This window comes from Corylus avellana, chromosome 4 (assembly GCF_965113065.1).
Source record: "Corylus avellana chromosome 4, dhCorAvel1.hap1.2, whole genome shotgun sequence".
Taxonomy (NCBI): Eukaryota; Viridiplantae; Streptophyta; class Magnoliopsida; order Fagales; family Betulaceae; genus Corylus; species Corylus avellana.
The window spans coordinates 33,207,752-33,226,492 of record NC_142493.1 but is presented as its reverse complement, the minus strand read 5'-3'; the positions used below and the strand labels follow the sequence as shown (position 1 = coordinate 33,226,492).

General features: G+C 37.7%; 4 protein-coding genes across 5 annotated transcripts; 3 read left to right on the top strand and 1 right to left on the bottom strand.

The window, feature by feature from the left end:
- Nucleotides 1-42: 42 nt before the first annotated feature.
- On the top strand, nt 43-4,654 carry RSZ21 (RS-containing zinc finger protein 21). 2 transcript variants are annotated; one of them, XR_009439908.2, is made up of 7 exons: nt 43-201; nt 594-701; nt 1,434-1,522; nt 2,162-2,417; nt 3,224-3,349; nt 3,585-3,840; nt 3,977-4,654. XR_009439908.2 is itself a non-coding variant. In XM_059592031.2 (6 exons), the coding sequence occupies exons 2-6, from the start codon at nt 613-615 to the stop codon at nt 3,589-3,591; spliced, it is 567 nt and encodes a 188-aa protein (XP_059448014.1). In that variant the 5' UTR covers nt 43-201; nt 594-612; the 3' UTR covers nt 3,592-4,654. The 2 variants fall into 2 exon arrangements, 1 of the variants encoding a protein (XP_059448014.1); XM_059592031.2 differs by having other exon boundaries at nt 3,585-4,654.
- Nucleotides 4,655-5,465: 811 nt separating this feature from the next.
- LOC132179507 (uncharacterized) lies at nt 5,466-6,783 on the top strand. The gene has a single exon (XM_059592244.2). The coding sequence runs from the start codon at nt 5,511-5,513 to the stop codon at nt 6,552-6,554; it is 1,044 nt and encodes a 347-aa protein (XP_059448227.2). The 5' UTR covers nt 5,466-5,510; the 3' UTR covers nt 6,555-6,783.
- Nucleotides 6,784-9,599: 2,816 nt separating this feature from the next.
- LOC132179118 (uncharacterized) lies at nt 9,600-10,907 on the top strand. Its single transcript, XM_059591761.2, has one exon. It carries the CDS (start codon nt 9,673-9,675, stop codon nt 10,666-10,668), a length of 996 nt encoding a protein of 331 aa, XP_059447744.2. The 5' UTR covers nt 9,600-9,672; the 3' UTR covers nt 10,669-10,907.
- A 566-nt stretch (nt 10,908-11,473) lies between these two features.
- SPDS1 (spermidine synthase) lies at nt 11,474-16,441 on the bottom strand. The gene is made up of 9 exons (XM_059591400.2): nt 16,104-16,441; nt 14,349-14,425; nt 14,132-14,254; nt 13,290-13,394; nt 12,955-13,027; nt 12,795-12,866; nt 12,506-12,701; nt 12,031-12,160; nt 11,474-11,889 (listed from the first exon to the last, which is right to left on the bottom strand). The coding sequence occupies exons 1-9, from the start codon at nt 16,285-16,287 to the stop codon at nt 11,824-11,826; spliced, it is 1,026 nt and encodes a 341-aa protein (XP_059447383.1). The 5' UTR covers nt 16,288-16,441; the 3' UTR covers nt 11,474-11,823.
- Between the last annotated feature and the right edge of the window lie 2,300 nt (nt 16,442-18,741).

The following is an 18,741-nucleotide window of genomic DNA, read 5'->3' as shown; positions in this document are numbered from 1 at the left end:
GGGCTCAAAAGCCCATTAGAAAGATGGCCTGGTAGTAGCTCTTCAAGACTGCACTCGCGAAATAACCGTCCCCACGTTAGGCTGTCCGGTCTAGGGTTTTAGAGCCCTGAGATTTCCCGCAGAGCCCTGAGATTTCCGTTACCGTTCTCGCTCCGAACGCTCCCGATCTTTCAGAACCCTAGAGATTCTGTTTTCTACAAGGTAATATATTTGTATTTTTTCTATTCTCTGTCGCATCTCATCGACTCGCTTTGCTCTATACGTGTCTACAAAACTCATAAAACTCATACTGTCTTCGATAGTCAACACATTCTGTAATCGATGAACGGACCCCTTAATTTTCCATTTGTTTCGACGGGAAACAGTCCTTTATGGGAAGAAAAGTTTTTATCTACGTGCATCCATTATTCTTTACGGGCTCTTTGCTTGAAGTTTGTGAAATCTTGCTTTATTTCTCGGTTAGCAGTTAGCTTTAGGAAAGTACATGTTTTGACCTACTATTTGTGTCATAGGAATAGATTTGGGCGGAAAAAGCTTACTATTTCTCCGAAGTGACTAGAGCGTCTGGATCTTTGTTGTGATTTCCTCTTTAGGTTTCACTGGGTAGCGACAATGTCTCGGGTTTACGTTGGGAATTTGGATCCCCGAGTGACTGAGAGGGAACTTGAAGATGAATTTCGAATGTTCGGCGTACTTCGGAGGTAAAATTTTTCACTTTTGAAAACAGATAGTTGGTATTAAAATTGTATGCTGTGTTGATTTATTGATGTCTAACCTTTCATTGTTTTTAGCTGCTTAGAAGTTGGGGCTCTAGAGTTTGAAATGTCTCACGATAGAATTGAAGGCCCGACTTCCGATTTTTTGCATAAGAGGGCCCTTGATTTGAATATGCAGAACTATAATTCTTGCTTCCAAAGAGATTAAAGATATTTCCATTTGAATCAACTCAAATGCATGAAATTTAGAGCCAGATCAACACTTTTGTTTGCTGTTTAATGTGTGCCAGTTTTGTGAAAAGTTCTAGTGTTCCCGAGGCTTCATTGAGTAAAATTCAACCAAGTGTTTTTATCAAAGTTGATATGATGTGTGTGCATGCGCATGATCATATCACATGACTGCTAGTAGTTGTTCCATATTAGGGAACACTTGGCAAGTGTTAGTTGAATTTTCAGTGACAAAACTATGGCAGAACGATTTCTGATTAACGTAAAATCATCCCATTCTGGCTTGTCATAAATAAATAATAACGATTCCTTGTATATTTATTTTTGCGATGAATACGGAATGAAGTGATATTTGCTGTTTTCTTCTATTTACGTGGGTATGGATGGCTGGGTATGGATGGCTTGTCATTTCGGTGTCTTGGCAGTTTACTGTTTGAAAAACAACTTTATAGCTGCATGACGATATAAGATCTCAATGAAATTATGCAGTGTCTGGGTTGCTCGAAGGCCACCAGGATATGCATTTGTTGAGTTTGATGATCGCAGGGATGCTCTTGATGCAGTTCAATCCTTGGATGGTCAGTATGAAGCATCTGTAATTTTTTGTTACTTGATTACTTTGGTGTGTATAGAAGTTGATAGACAGAAATATCCTATCGTGCTACTTAACTAATTTTTTCAGTATGCTCTTTATTCAATGCCAATATTTGCTGTTCTTTGGACTTTTTAACTTTTATGTTTTGCCAATTTTTTTGGTTCATACGTTATAGTTGCTTTCTCTTTTCAGTGTCATTAAGGTGTATCTACCTTATGTTTGAGTCATATGCTGTTTGACATGTTTGGAATTTATTAATTATTGAACATAGCATGTCTCAACTTTTTCTATATCAATGTTACAGATACTTTTCTATATGACTTATTCCTTGGTCATGGGCAAGTGTCATGTAGCTCAGTCTGTCCGTCAAATTCTAAATAATTTTCCATATTGGATTTCCACCTTTGTATCTTACGCAAACTATTATACATTGGTCTGGCTTTGCAATTAGATTTATCTTGTTTGTGTGTTATCAATTTGATCTTCAGATTTAATTTTAAGTTCTCCTGGGACTTTAGTGCCAAAAATTTTGGAAGTTGAAGCTTTCTTTGATTTTCAAACCTCAAGACTTTTTGTTTTTTTGTTTTTGTTTTTGTTTTTAAATAAGACTTTGCTTTTTCAGGGAAAAATGGTTGGCGCGTGGAGCTTTCTCATAATTCAAAGGGTGGTGGAGGCCGTGGTGGCGGTGGCAGTGGCGGCGGTGGTGGACGTGGGCGTGGTGGGGGTGACGACTTGAAATGTTATGAATGTGGTGAACCTGGTCATTTTGCTCGAGAATGTCGCTTGCGTGTAGGTTCACGCGGCTTGGGCAGTGGTCGGCGTCGGAGTCCTAGCCCTCTTCGACGCCGGAGGAGTCCAAGCTACGGCTATGGGCGCAGGTGTGTTGAAGTGTGTGGTGTTGCTTTCTTTTCTATAGCTTGCATTGCAAGTTTTGAAGAATTCTGTAATGGATTTAAAGATCTGATTGCCTTTCATAATTTACACAATATTTTTTCTTGTTTTCCAGCTATTGGCTCGAAGTCCACAGCCAAGTATATGAAATTAATTGTGAATAAGTCATGATAAAAAGGCTCTTATATATGTGCCATGTATATGGTACTGTCGATATTGCGGAAAACCATATCATTGCGACTGATTTAAGTTCTAAAGTATTCATGTGATACTTGTCTGTAATGTTTAGTTGTTCAGTTTCCTATGATATGCATGGTGAGCTGTATTAACTGTGCTATGTGATGGTATCTACTTTGCTTGCTTGGCTATCCCCAAAGTATCCTTTTACCCCCTTTGAAAGTTTCTTCCCCAGTATCAGCCTTGTCCAGTCAAATATGGCTAATTGAAGCATGTGAAAAACTCTCGATGATATCCACTTCAATTTCCAAGCTTATGTACGATGTGTCAACTGACTCAACTTCAATGCTTATTTTTGGTTAATACGTTAAAGCTGAAAGTTTATCTGTTTTAAAGAAACCAAATACCCATGTATTGCACAAAATAATATTGTTCAGCTTACATGAAACGGCAGTTTGTACTTTTGCCGATTTTTTTAATGTATGAAAAGTTGTTATGAAGCGTGGAGTTTCATTTATTGATAATAAACAGATGGCTTGGTATTTCATTAAATATGATGAGTTTTAATTTCAAAGTTGATGATTACTAATTTACTTGTTATTTACATCTATGACAGGAGTTATAGTCCCCGTGGGCGAAGATCTCCGCGACGCCACAGCATATCGCCTCCTCGACGTGGTCGCAGCTATAGCAGGTCCCCTCCATATCGCCGTGCTCGCCATGATTCACCATATGCTAATGGGTATGTCTTAGTTCTACAATGTAATGCTGTTTCTTGTTAATAACCTTGGGAATTTAACACTTGAATGAACAACTTTTAAAAACAAACCACTTGAATAATTTTTTGTTCAGTGACCTCAGCTGTTAAAAAAGCCTTTACTTCATAACATTTTTGCTTAGGAGTTGAACACCATGCAATTGTTTTTTAATGTTTCATCCAAGCTCTTACGAATAATTTTTTTCTCCCTTTCTTGCAGTGATTAAGGGTGGGTGGTATGTGAACAGAAGTGAATATTGAAATGACCTAAAAGTGCCTTCGATGCTTTACTATAGTTCTTATAGATTTGCCTGAACGGACAAGAATCATGTTAGTTATGTTCATGTCGTGACAGTGGGTATTGTTAGAAACTTGGGTATGGATAGCGTCTACGAAGTGTTTAAGCCGCGCCAAAAGGGGTGCTTTGGACACTGTTTTGCGTTGGCTTTCTCTCTTCAGCTTGCTGAAATTTGGAGGTCTCTTTTCTACTTTAAATTGCTACCTTATTACTGTCTATATATATCTATATATTTTTTTTATCTTAACTAACTTTGGTAACTTAGATCTGTTTGCGTTAGAGATTCCTAAAAGGTTTACATGTTTTGTTTTGAGGTGTAATTTTCGGGTAAAACGGCATCGTTTCACCGGATACTGCATCTTAGTGCCCATGGTTCCCCCCATCTCTGCTTCTCTGCACCAGTCATCTAGTCGTCGTTGCTCCTGCATCTTGGTTGTGTGCGGTACCTTTTTAGTGTAATCATCTGCAACAAAGCTTCTAACCTAGTTAACCTTTTCGTTAGCTGGTTCACGAAGATGAAGCTGTTAATTGCTCTCCTCCTCTCTGCTTCTCTGCACTACTTGTCTGCATCTAGTTCAGCTTCTATTGTGTATCGAAAATTTATTCAGAAACTTGGTTGCCTACGACCCTCTTTGATGATCTCGTCTGCAACAAAGGTTCCACCTAGTTAACACCCTCACCTCTTTAATGGCTGGTTGAAGAAGATGAAGTTGTTTATTGCCCTTTGGTCCTCATGTGTTTACTGAGATTATGGTTCACGGTAATCATTTATGGAATAATGCCTGGTGCTTGGAAAAATATGCTGAGAATCAACATGAAAGAAGGATTTAGTTGCTCCTATAAGCTCTTCAGGATTTTTTTTTTCTGTTAGATCATTCAGTAGTTTGTGCACAATGCTCCCAAATTTCAGTCATCCATATGATATTTCCATGATGGTTGTAATCTGTTAAGCCCGCCACCACTGTCATTGCAAATCTGATTTTTCTTCTGCTTGTTTGCTCGCAAGATAATTTTCTTTTTTAGTCCGACATTTTTGCTTTAGGTGGCATTATATTTTTTTTTCGGCCTAGTAGATTGGATTCAAGTATGGGTTTCCTGTAGTTCCCACTAGTGTTCGATGGTAATAATTAAATTCTTTTGGTGTATATATATAGGCCTCGTCTTTTGACCAGTACTAGGTCTCATGTAGTAAAAAAGAATAGTCCTTGGGTGAACGCTGTAATCATAATTCAGAGCAGCTTATACGTACGTTTTGATCAGACTTAAAATGTGGAGGTTATCAATTTTTTTCTTCCTTTTTTTTTTTTTTTTTTTTTCCTAAGATGGGAAATGGTATAATATGAATTTGGAAAACCTCAAGCAGCTGATCGTCGCTTGCAGTTAATCGGACAGTAGTGAATGGTATGCAATTGATCCGATGGAGAAGCATATAGTGACATTTAGTTGATAGAAAGGGCATACGTAGGGATATCTTCGTTCGGAATTTGCCTTTGCTGTCTGCGTGAACAGAACGAGTGGTGATAGAGAGAATATGGGCGTGATGCATGCCCGTGTTTTTTAATATTAATATATTATTTTAATATTAAAAAATATTAAAAAATACGGGCATGCATAACTCCCGTGTTTTCTTTATCATCACTTGAACAGAACACCATACCAAGTTGAAAAGTCAACGTTAATTGTCCACAGGACCGCCCCCCTTCTTGCAATTTCCCACCATGGTGCGTAGGGTCAGTGGTATCAATTTGTAATCTTACACGTGAATCACTTATAATCTTACTAGCAAAAGAAAGTCAAGTCCACTCTCGTCGTCTTCATCTTCTACTTGTGTTGAACTTGCAATTGGGAATGGAAAGCTCAGAGATGGAGGACAATCATGATTTGCTGGAGCAGAATCTGTTGTTGGAGGACAACACTGTCACGCAGAACCAGAAAGTGGGGGCCTTTGACATCATTAAACAAGCTTCAACCATCTTTTCCAAGAATTTCAACTTCATCATCTTCATCTTTCTGATTTCCCTCCCTCTCTTCTTCTTCATGGTTTACTATGAAATTTTCCTTCAAAGAACTCTCGTTGATGCCTCAAATATTCTGAATAATCCTTCTGATTATTACTATTACTATGATTGGTCGATAAGTCCCTCTATGCCTGAGAAATCAACCTTTCTTCATCAATTGGTTCAACTGGGTTTACTTTATCTGGTGCCCCGTCATCTCCTTGAGCTTTGTACCGTAATCGCGACCGTCGATTTGGCATCGAAGATACATGCAGAAGAGAGAGTAATCACTCTCAAGGAGATGATAGATAGACCCATTTACGGAGCAAAGGCGAGAGGCACTTTTGTCACATCCCTTTGCGTTCACTTCCTCTCAACTTGTACCCTTTCCGGATTGATATGGTTAGTAACAACCTACTATGCTGTTTGGAGACAATCTATATTCGCTGTGTTCTTTCTAGTGTTTTATGGGCCCATTTTCGTTGCACTGCTGACAAAGTACTTAGAATGGAGTGCTGTGTGGAACATGAGTATTATCATTTCAGTTTTGGAGGAGGGGACCTACGGGATTGAAGCATTGCTGCATTCTGCTTATTTTAGCAGAGGTAGTAAGCGGCGTGGACTACTTTTGATGCTCGTTTTCTTTGTCTGGGGACAGGGTTTAAGGTTGGCATCCCTCTACTTTGGATGCTATGAAGAAGGGAGGGGAATTGTTGTACAAGTTGGGTTGTTGTGGTTGGGGAATGTGCTCAAATGGGTGGTCTGCATACCATATTTCTACGATTGCAAGAAGCGGGCTTTTGAGAAGAAAGTCGATGTGGAACACGGAGGACCGATCAAAGCTGCTGATGAGACACAGAGTAGATGGAATTGGTCATTTGCATTCACAATGTAGCGACGATTAGAGGCTGAAGCTTTTCCCTTCATTTAGTTTGAATCATCCCACACAAATAGAAACTGCAGTAAGTTTAGTGGGTAATAAGCATTATTTTTTCTCGTTCTTTGGCAGAGTTGGTTGTAGATCTGGAAAATATGAATGTGAAAATTCCAGTCTTTGCTGTCATTTGTCTTGCCTATGTGATTACACTTGGGACACTCGTTAGCTTAAAAATAAAGACGAGAGATACGTGGTTCGGTCTATGATTTACGTCTACATATTAGAGCTTTAAAGGGTTACATTTTGCTCTTATTTACTTGATAATTTTATAATACAAAATACTTTTATTTATAGGAAAATTAGAGTAGATAATCGTCAAATTTGATTATAGGAGATTACAATCAATAATTAAATAATGCAAACCAATTAGTTCAAAACACATGAAAATGATAGATAGTGGTTACTTCGAGTGAGCCGAGAACTCTCAAAATATAGAGACTGTATTATACTACCAATATTCAACTCATATCTCATTCATCAGCAAATGCTATTAAATAATCCAAATAGTCATAAGATGATAGATGTCTATAATGAATAGAACATTATCACTTAACTTCCAAGTATCCTAATAAAATACCACTACTCACCGTCTCATGTAGAGAAGACTCTTAGGCCCTGTTTGCCTAAGGCGCGGAACGGTACTGTAGCTGGAACAGTACTGTTCTAGCTACAGTACCTTTCAGGATGTACATCAAAAGTATTGCCCTATTTTCAAAAAAAATAAAATCACTCACACACCCCAATGGTTACTGCAGTAACCATTTAACAAACTAACCTAAAAACGAACCATCCTCACTAACTCCACTTTCTCTTTCAATGGAAAAGAAAAGAAAAAAAAAACAAACAAACAAAAAATTTTCTGCAGTAAATAATTTCGGCTTCTCTCACATTTTTTCAAGAAAATCCCTTCTTCCTTTGTAAGCGGAGAGCCACCTTCAAATCATATTTTCTTCCTCAAACCCCTTCCATTTTCCATTTTCATAAGACTGTTCCAGTGGCTGTCGGTGTTCAGAGGAAGAAGGGATTTTCTTGAAAAAATGTGAGAGAAGCCGAAGTTCTTTACTGCAGAAAATTTTTTGTTTTTGTTTTTTGTTTTTCTTTTTCGTTGAAAGAGAAAGTGGAGTTAGTGAGGATGGTTTGTGGTTAGGTTAGTCTGTTAAATGGTTACTGCAGTAACCATTGGGGTGTGTGAGTGATTTGATTTTTTTTTTTTTAAATAGGACAATACTTTTGATGCACATCCAGTAGCTAGAACAGTACCGTTCCACCTACAGTACCATTCCGCGCCTTAGGCAAACAGGGCCTTATTGATAACTCCTACCATTATCTACAGTTTTCTATATAATATATCTCTAAGTTTTCTATATAATATATCTCTAATTATTAGGATTGTATCATCAAATCTCTGAAATCATATCCCAAAGATAAAACTCCCGACTTGATCATTGTATAGGAGGGAGACTAGTTGTAATGCAGTAAAAACAGAAGAGTCCGAGGGTGATTACTGGTATCCTTTTTTGGCCTTAAAATGCCAAAAGATAAATATAAATGGTGTGATATAAATTTGAATAATTTTGATCATAGGAACATTTGAACGGCATGCAGGTGATCAACACTTTGCTATCTGACAGTTGTAAATGGCATACACGAACAGTTGAAAACGATCTGGTTTGAATTGGCCAGGGTAACCAGCCAATAATATATGCCCAGAATCCAGATTTTGCTCTGTTCTCTGTTAGACCCTGCAGAAACAAATAAATGGTTAGTCTTCCAAAGGGTCACTTCATCAGTCAAGACGACTCCGGGAAATCCAAAGCGCCATCATGTTACTGTGACGTCGGGGCCATTGCATTGCACCAATTTTTCTTTTTGAGTAGATAAATTATCTTTCCACTCGCATCATTGGTTTAGGACTCGTTTATTTTGACGTAAAATTATTTTCTTTGTAAAATATTTTTAGGAAAGTCATTTTCCCTGAAAATATTTTTCGTCGAAAACATTTTACGGCATTTACCTTGCACACGAAAAATAAATTTTTTTTAATATCTTTTTTTTTATATATATTTTCCAATAAGGTCCTTGCCGGGACCTGCACGGGACTTGTTCGAGACCTCGCAAGGACCTGCCCAAGACCTTGTCGGAACTTAACCGGGACTTGTCCAGGACCTCGCCGGGACTAGACCGGGACCCGCCTAGGACTTGACCGGGACCCCTCTCAGACTTGACCAGGACTCGCCCGGGACCCTGCCGAGACTTGACCGGAACCCGCCAGGAACCCGACGGGACTTGACCGGGACCTGCCCAGGACTTGCTCGGGACATGCCTGAGACCCGATCGGGCAAGTCTTGGGCGGGTCTTGGGCAGGTCCGGTCAAGTCTCATGCGGGTCCCGGCGAAGTCCCAGGCAAGTCCTGGGCAGGTCTCGATCAAGTCCTGGATGGGTCACGGGCAGGTCCCGGTCAAATCCTAAGCGGGTCTTGGTGGGGTCCCGGGTAGGTCTCGGGCAGGTCCCGGACGGGTCTCGGTCAAGTCCTGGACAGGTCCCGAGAGGGTCCCGGTCAGGTCCCGGGCGGGTCCTGAGCAAGTCCCAGTTAGGTCCCGGGCAAGTCTCGAGAGGGTCCCGGTCACGACCTGGGCAAGTCCCGGGAGGGTCTCGATCAGGTCTTGGGTGAGTCCCGGGCAAGTCCCAGTTAGGTCCCTGGCGAGTCCCGGTCAAGTCCCGGCGAGGCTCTGGATGGGTCTTGACAAGGTCTATGGATTTAAGAATGAGATGCTCATAGTCGAAAAATGGCAAGGCCTTTCAAAACCGTAAACCATTTTCCGAAAATTAAAGAAGAATTTTCGGTTAAAAGGAAAATATTTTCCGTTTACCACTATTTTACGTCGAAGTAAACACTGTAAAATAAGAAAATCATTTTCTAGAAATTATTTTATGTCAAAGTAAACGGAGCAAAAGAAAGTCAAGTCAAGTCAACTACTCTCATCATGTTCATCTTCTACTTGTGTTAAAATTTAGCTTGGGAATTAAAGGGTCCGCGAAGGAGAAGATCAATCATATTTTTCTGGAGCAGAATCCGATGGAGGACAATCGTGTCATGCGAAACCAGAAGGTGGGGGTCTTTGATATCATTAAGCAAGCTCCAACAATCTTTCCCAACATCTTCATCTTCATCATCTTCATCTTTCTGACTTCCCTCCCTCTCTTCTTCTTCATGGTTTACTATGAAATTTTCCTTCAAACAACTCTGGTTGATGCCTCAAATATTCTAAAGAAGCGTTCTGGTTATTACTTTTACTCTGTTTGGTCGACAGAGACGGACTCGATACGTCCCGCTATACCCCAGAAATCAACCAAAGATGTTCTTCATGAATTTGCTCAACGGGGTCTACTTCATCTGGTGCCCCGCCATCTCCTTGAACTTTGTACCGTAATTGTAACCGTTGATTTGGCATCGAAGATACACGCAGAAGAGAGAGAAATGACTCTCAAGGAGATGATACACAGACCCATTAACGGGGCAAGAATGAGAGGCACTTTTATCACATCCTTGTACGTTCTCTTCTTTTCAACTTGTACCCTTTCCGGATTGATATGGTTAGTGATGAGCTACTATGCTGTTTGGAGACATGCTATGTTCGCTGACTGCGGGTTTCTAGTGTTTTATGGGCCCATTTTTGTTGCACTGCTGACGAAATATTTAGAATGGAGTGCTGTGTGGAATATGGGCATTGTCATTTCAGTGTTGGAGGGGACCTACGGGATTGAAGCATTGCTGCATTCTGCTTACTTTAGCAGAGGTAGCGAGCGGCGTGGACTGCTTTTGATGCTTGTTTTCTTTGTTTGGGGACAGGGTTTAAGGTTGGCATCCCTCTACTTTGGATGCTATGAAGGAGGGATGGGAATTGTTGCACAAGTTGGGTTGTGGTGGTTGGGGAATGTGTTCAAATGGGTGGTCTGCATGCTATATTTCTACGATTGCAAGAAGCGGACTTTGGAGAAGAAAGTTGATGTCGAGCTTGGAAGAGCGATCAAAGCTGTTGATAATATACGCAAAGAAGCAGAGACGGAGTAGATGGAATTGGTAATTTGCATTCACAAATTATGTTCTTAATTTGTGATTTATTATAATATCGTTGTCGTTCTTTGATAAGAGTACGTTGTATATCTGGAATTATATCAATGGAGAAATTCCAGCCGTCTCTGCTGCTATTTGTCTTGCCTATGTGGTTGTTGTTAAGACACTTGTAACTTGTAAGCTTTATGGCACAATGCAGCTCTTTGTTGGGAAAATGAATGAATGGTTTCTTCTTTTTTTAATGTATTTGACGATTTCATGAATTGATGAGGAAATACTGCTCTAGGGAGCTGTGGATGCTTGTGTTTGAAGTATTCATGAAGAGTAAATCATGGAATTTAAGTAATCAATTACACCAATTTTAGATTCAAATTCAAAATATAAAGTATTGCTAGTCGAAATCAATGAGAATGCTACGTCTTATTTATCACACCCATTTTACACGTACTTTTGTGATGAGTAACAAGTTTTTGAAGTCATTGTCATCAAAACCACTCTTCTTGGTGTGCATTATAACCATCATGCAGATGCCTTAGATAGAAAGGCATAAATGGAATGCACAATACATTATAGACAGCTGTTTTTTATTTTAATCAAGTGTCTACTTGGTTTAGCTGTTTTCAAATGTGCAGGTTGAAAAAGTAGAAATTTCCAAATGAATTTAATGAAAATGCGAATTTTAAAAAAATGCTGTTATGCATTTAGTAAAGTTGCGAGTACAACTCCTTACATATTCCAGAGTTTCAAACTGTCATCTTTTTTTCAAACGCACTTCCAAATACCATGAAGAAGAGACATTCAATATTGGAATGACAAGATCTATTGCTCAATTTGTAATAACTAAAAGATCTTAACCTCAGAGGATAGTTCAATCGGGAGGGAATCACTTGGCACTGACTAATTCAAATGTTTTCATCCCCCTTTCTTTGTTTTTCACTCTTAAAAGATCTAAGAAAGGATACTAAATTTTCATAACGAAACCTAATCATAAGGAACAGCATTAATTGCTAAATCCATCAATAATCAAACTAAAACTCTCATCCCAATACTAACAACATCAATTTAAACCTCGACTTATTCCATGGCTCACTGCAAGATGGACCAATTCAGTGAAGATGATAATCGATCAGCTCCACAACCTAGAAAGTTTCCTCATTTTGCCTTCGACTCGATCACCTTCTTTGCAAAAGATGGCAAACAGAAAGCTGCTGTATGGATCTGAGAAAAGCAATAAACATATATAAAGAAAATGTTAAATTCAAGTGAATTACAGGAATTAGTGGATGAGATGAGAAGGGGAAAAAAAAAAAAAAAAAAAAAAAACCACAGAAGCGCTTGGTAAGAGAAGCAGAATCACACCTCTGAGTTGTAAAATTTCAAGGGTCCTTTGCATTTGTTACTATTTTCATTTGCATCAATTGGATTCACTGGATGCTTGAAATCAACAGGTGGCCCCTCAGTAGAGCACAGCATAAAACCAATCACCCCACTGAAACACAAATTTCAATAAAAGCAACATGAGCATCACATAAGAACTACACAACGCAGAAACAAACCAATAGGCAATAGTAGAGGGCCTGAAGTGCTAAAATGACCATGTCTAGCACTGGATGTAAAAACATTTAAAGACACCACTTATAAAACAATAGGGTGGTCTCCATACTCACAGCTTTCACTCTTTAACCCTGTACTTTTAATAACCTAGCAATTCAGTCTAGTACAAAGAGAAAAACATGTAAACATGTATCCAAACACATAAGATATCTCTTGGGGAGGATTTTGGGAGAAAGTGAGAGTTTGGCAAGGAATATAAAGAAGTTTCAGAAAAGTATACCTTGGGTATGTAGGCACCGTGGTCCATGCATAGTTGACAGAGCCTTTAAATATCTGGCGACAGTTTGCCACAATACCCTCAATGATGTCCATGTGAAGCCATATACTTTCTGCCTGAGTACACACAACTCCCCCTGGACGAAGAGCATTTGCCACTGATTGAAAAAATGGCTTCTCAAAAAGCTCTTGGGCGGGACCTGATCAAATCAAACAGAAAACCTTGTAAATACAAATTACAATTCCCGTGTTCTGAATGAGGAGTAAACGATGTAATTGGGAGACATCCTTACCTACTGGATCAGAAGAATCCACTATAACTGCATCATAAGTTCCTTCAGGTACAGCCTTCAAAAACGCAACTCCTGGACCAGTAAGAAAGAGCCCATTAAAATATCAGTTCACTGACATAAGGAAGGAGAATTAGAAGGAAGAAGAATTAGCTGAACATACCATCTCCGATATGAAGATTCACCCGAGGATCCTCATAGCCAACTGCTATGTCAGGGAAAAACTGTTTGGAAACCTGGAAAAGGTGGAAAAATAAATTTCAAGTGCGGGAGAAGTTTCTACGTGATTACTAAAGATTCTAAGGGCACACAAGTACAAATCACTTGAACTAATCTAGAGAAGAGATTCAGACAATAAAGATTGTTTTCTTAAGTAAAATTCCTTCCACTATGAACAGAGAATGTCAGAGGAAGTAGAGGCTCAGCCAACTATTTAGAGGTTCTGACCTAATGCTAGTACAAAAGAATGTGATTTTTTTTAATCAATTTGTTACTCACATCGACTACCATCTTATCAATTTCACAAATATCAATCTGCTCAATAGAAGAATGGCGAGAAACTTCTCGCAGAACTCCACCATCTCCACCTCCAATAACCAAAACCTGCAGAAAGAAGATATGATGAGTGAATTGAAAGGCTAGGAAACAACAAGAATACATACACTTATCATGAATAATTAGTTCACTAGTACAATTTAATGTACGACTTCAGCAGCAGCCACAACATGAAAATGGAATTATTTATTCCAATCGGCCTGAACACTTGGAATCTACGAAATATACAAAAAAAGAGAAAAGAACTGTATTTGCAAGTAAAAATGCTTTTCATGTCAAAAAAAAAAAGTAGAAGTGCTTTTCTCTACTTTATTAATGTATTCCTTCCCATTTTCCACCAGCAATAACCATCTGCAATTTTGTCAGGAAAAAAGAGGCCAAGAAAAGATTTTTTAACGTAGGGTAACGGCAATAAGACAAAGACAATCACAGTGGCGCAACTACTAAAAATGCGTCTAATGGACCCTTGTTAGCAGCAAATTGCAATAAGAAAAAACCTCAAGTTATCACCAGTATTGTCAGCCTTCGTTGTTCATGTATAAACAAGTATAAACGACCTTTATATGATGATATTAAATGCACATCCAAATCATGAAATTAAATGCACCCAACATATTATATGATGATGCATCAATCACAAAGGTCATCGAGGTTCCAGCCTTGAAATTAGTCATAATGTTCTAATCGGCAAATGTCGACTGTCATTTGAGTGAAAGCATTGCAAAGTAGACCATTCAATGGAAGCATTTCTAGTAGGTTCTTTAGTTCTAAAAGTGTATAAAGACCTTCTTCGGGTTTGGAATTGAGCAAAGTGGAAGGTGAGTGATCATTTCTTGATATGCGCATTCATCACGTTCGGTAAGCTGAATCACCCCATCCAAAATAAGAACCTTTCCATACGTTGATGACTGAAAAACAGATAGCAAGATCAGAGTTTAATTATAAGGAAGACCAGACAGGTGGAAATAAATATGTTTTTTACAATCCTGGAGAGTTATGTACCTGAAAAACCATGACACTCTGATATTCGGACTTTCCCTGAAATAAGATCTTCTCAACCTTCAAGGAGTGTGCCTCGCCTGCATAATTTTAGACAGCTCGATTCATGATATTTGCATAAAGTCGTATGAATAGTTAAAAAGTATGATTTTGAAGAGCCGATACCAGAAAAAAAGCCACTATTATTTTAATAATCATATTTGCTCACAATATTTAACAAGGCTTCAACTTCATACACATTACAAATGAAAAAATAACATCAAACATGTACATAAGAAATATATTGGCATGCAAGTCTTGCATCGTTGCTGGACTAAGATCTACCTCCAAACAAATTCACAGATACATTAGAAGATAGACTACAGGGAGTGGCACATGACAGGTTCACTCATCAAACAACCAAAATATGCAAGCCAAACAACTCTCAACCCACAAACATGCACAATCTAGCAATGATTAATAACTACATTCCCGATGGCAATGTTGACCAGAAAATGCTCATCACTATCATTTGTAAACAACAATACAACATATTCACAAAGCAAACAGCAACCCAAGCTTTAAAAAATATCAGAAAATTTATATCTGAACATTAACATACCGGCACAGTGATTCTTTTGATTGGTAACTTATACGCATCCAATGAGTTTTGAATGTGATACCCCAAATTGTCAAAGTTAAGTCACACATCAAGTGGAATGATTCATAACTACGCATTAAGTCACACAATAAATCATTGCACAGTATGGAAATGGTTTATAACTACATTCTCAATGGAAATGTGGTGACAAGAAAATGCTCATCACTATCATTTATAAACAACAATACGACATATTCACATAGTAAACAACAACCCAAGCTTGAAAAAAAAAAGAGAGATAAAAGAAAATTTACATCTAAATATAAACATACACAACACGTTGATTTTTTTATTGCTAATCTGTACACATTCAATGAATTTTGAATGTGATATCCCAGATTGTGAAAGTTAAGTCACACTTTAAGTAGAACAATTATGGAGGCATGCATGTGTCAAGATCCACATTTGTTGTGTGCTAGATGAAAGTGGACTATATAACTGACTCTAGGGAGTTACAATTGTAATTTTAACTAGTCCTTTTTTGGTATAATGCTAATGCTTTCCTGGGTCTTGACATTAAACACATATTCTCACCCTGCACCAGTTCTTATGGGGGTGAAGAGATGCGATTCGAGCTGCAGCTCATTGGCCACGCCCCATAGATACAAAATTCTAGACAAAAAAGAACTTAACGATACTGAAACAAAATGCATAAAACTAATCAACCGCTTGAAACAATAAGTTATTATTTCAAGTAGAACAAAGCAATATCCTTCGAGAAAACAAGTATAAATACGAGTACGAAACAAATACTAAAACTATGTACACATTCTACAATCACACGTTAAAGTCAAAACAAAAACTCTGAGCAGGATTTAGCAGAAAAGTTACACAAATCCATCGAACTAGGCCTAAAGCCTACTGTAACACACATTCTCCGACTACTAACCATACATATAACAACACAGGCATAAACCCCATAAGCAACAGTACATAAAACCCAATACGAAACCAATAAATGCACTGTTTGGTTGCGAAGAATCACGAAAATAAAATGAGATTTAAAAAATAAATAAAATAAAATCATTTCATTTCCCGCAGTTTCACAACAACCAAACACATATCTAACAAGAAACAAAGATGGGCTTCAAGGAAAAAGGAAATGGAGAGAGACCCACCTGGCCACATTGGGCTAATCTCAGAGAACCACCCAGGAATCACAGTGGATATACAATCAGGCTGCTCTTTATTCCCCTCCAGCTCCATGGACACAGCGGACGCAGATACCCCATTTTCTGCCTCTTCCTCTCTCGGCCTCTTCACGGGCAAATCGGTGGCCCCGGGAACACCCTCTTCGGCCATGGCTTCCTCTCTCTCTCTCTCTCTCTCTCTCGCTAAAACCCCAAACACGGCCTATGAGGACTAACCGCTTTGTACTGAAGAGAGAGGCCACACAATCTTGGTTTTGCTTCCCCTTTATATAAATAAATAAAGCGCAAAAAAGAAAATAAAAGAAAAAAAAAAAAAAAAAAAAAAAAGTCGTGCAGAAAGAATCCGCTTAGGACGGACGCTGACGGTGTGTTGTTGTTCGTGGCTTTTCCCTGTGTGACACGAATAATATATATTTATTACCAAACAACATTACCAATGTTCGTTCTCTTCAAGTACAATAGAAAATCATAGGGCTCTCAATTAGGGTTTTCCTGCCCAATTGTTTTTGTCAGGTCAACAAAAGGCCAAGCTTCAGAATATCTATCCATGTTTGGTGGGTTTTTGTGCATTATTGGCCTTCTTTTTCACTCGGTTTCACTCCACTGCCCTCCCTTTTACCTTTCGGTGAAAGTCGTACCATTGCTTTCACACTATACTCCTTTTTTTTGTTCGAGTGTTTCACACTAAACTTCTGCATTGACCCAGAATCCAATTTGAACTTGATTGTCTTTGCTTTTCACAAATTATATTTTTGAAATTGAAAACTCAAAGATTAAACTAAAAACTAAGTATGATTTTTCCTATAGAACATAGGGAATTTGATGAATAGTCTTTTCCAACACACATTTATGTAAGCTTCTAAAAATACTCAAGATCAGCCGATGTAACACGAGTGTGAGATGTAACATAATTAATTAAAAAAAAAAGTTTTATAGAACGAAGTTAATTAAGGTTGTGTTTGTCTCATGTTAAACACAGCATGGCATGTTATGTTATAGAATATGAAGAGTCAAGATTAGAAGCTATTATTTGTTAAAACAAACCCACCGAAAGCTTATGAAATAACAAAAGACACAGAAGGAAGAACAAGTGTGAACTTAAAAACAGGAAATCATGAAAAGATTGTGTGTGTGGTTGTATGCTTCCTGTGTTATAACCTCTCATGGGTTTTATTTAGAGAGTTGTTCGTAAGAGTAGGGACAAGCGTGCTTAGAGCCATCACAACCCAAACTTTCAACGTGAAAAAAGGTTGCCAATATTTACATAACAACTCCTCGACCAAAATATAAAACATAATTAAATAAGTTTCATATCAAATAACTAACACAGTGTCTCATTTACAAAGTAATGTGAACATGATTTTTTTTTTTTTTTTTTAATTGGGGTGGGGGTGTGAATTGAGAAATACTAGGTGTTCTTCTAGTGTTCTCCTGTTGTCCTCTCAACTGTGATGTGCCTTTTAAAATCATCAATAGATTGAAATTCAATAATGATAATCTCAAATTCAACGGTAATTTTAAAAATCACATCACAGTTTGGAGAACACCAAAAGAACACTAGAAGAACACCTAGCATTTTCCATTTAAATTACAATGTATATATATGTGTGTGTGTGTGTGTGGAATCAATATATTTTCAAAACATTAGGGCTTTTAAAAAAAAAATTCAAACAAATCAAAAATACTAAAAATTGGCCCAAATTAATTAAAATATCGTTTAAAATAGGTCGTAATAGAAACTCAAAGAAGGCCAGAGACTAAAATATACCTATTACCTAAAATGTAAGTAACAAATAATAACCGTATTTAATAACCGCACAAATGAGGTTAGTAAAACCTATTTGCTTTTATGAGTGATTAGTAATAATAACGTAGGTACGGGCAGATAATTGATGATATCTTCACGGTCCTTCATGGATTTCGTAAGTGAACAGCAGAATATGTCAAGAGAGGAGCCAACGGTGTTGCACATAATTTGGCTAAATATGTTGCTCATGAAAAAGTACTACAGAAAATCTGGATGGAGGAGATCCCTCGTAACATTTTTAGCATTGTAATATCAGAGCTAAAAAACTCTTTCTATTTATAGCATTTTGTTCTAGATAATTTTTCAATATAGAAGAAGAAATTTCTCTAAAAAAAAAAAGTAATAATAACGTAGGTGTTTAGATTATTTTGAAATACGTGTTTATAATACATATAAGGAAAAACTTAATTTATAATGAATTTAAAAATCAGTTTATTTGATGATCGTTGAGTTAATTAGCTTATCACTTATGATATGATCCACAATAAACTATTATAACTTTTTTATATCAAGGAAATAAAGCAGGGAGAAGTTCGGTTTTTTTTTTTTTTTTGAGGACATAAGTTATAACTAATTCCGGGCATGTACGGTTCTACTGTTTCACATACCAAATAAAATAATTACTGGTATAAATCGTTTTCGTGGCCCCAAAATCTTACCAAAAAGTAAGGTTTCTTGTAACATTCATCAGAAATGATTAACTTCTTTATTATATGATCTAAGAAATATTAATATTTTTATTAAAGTGATAAAGTGAAATGCTAATCTTGCGGTTCCCATAATAAATTATTAATTTGT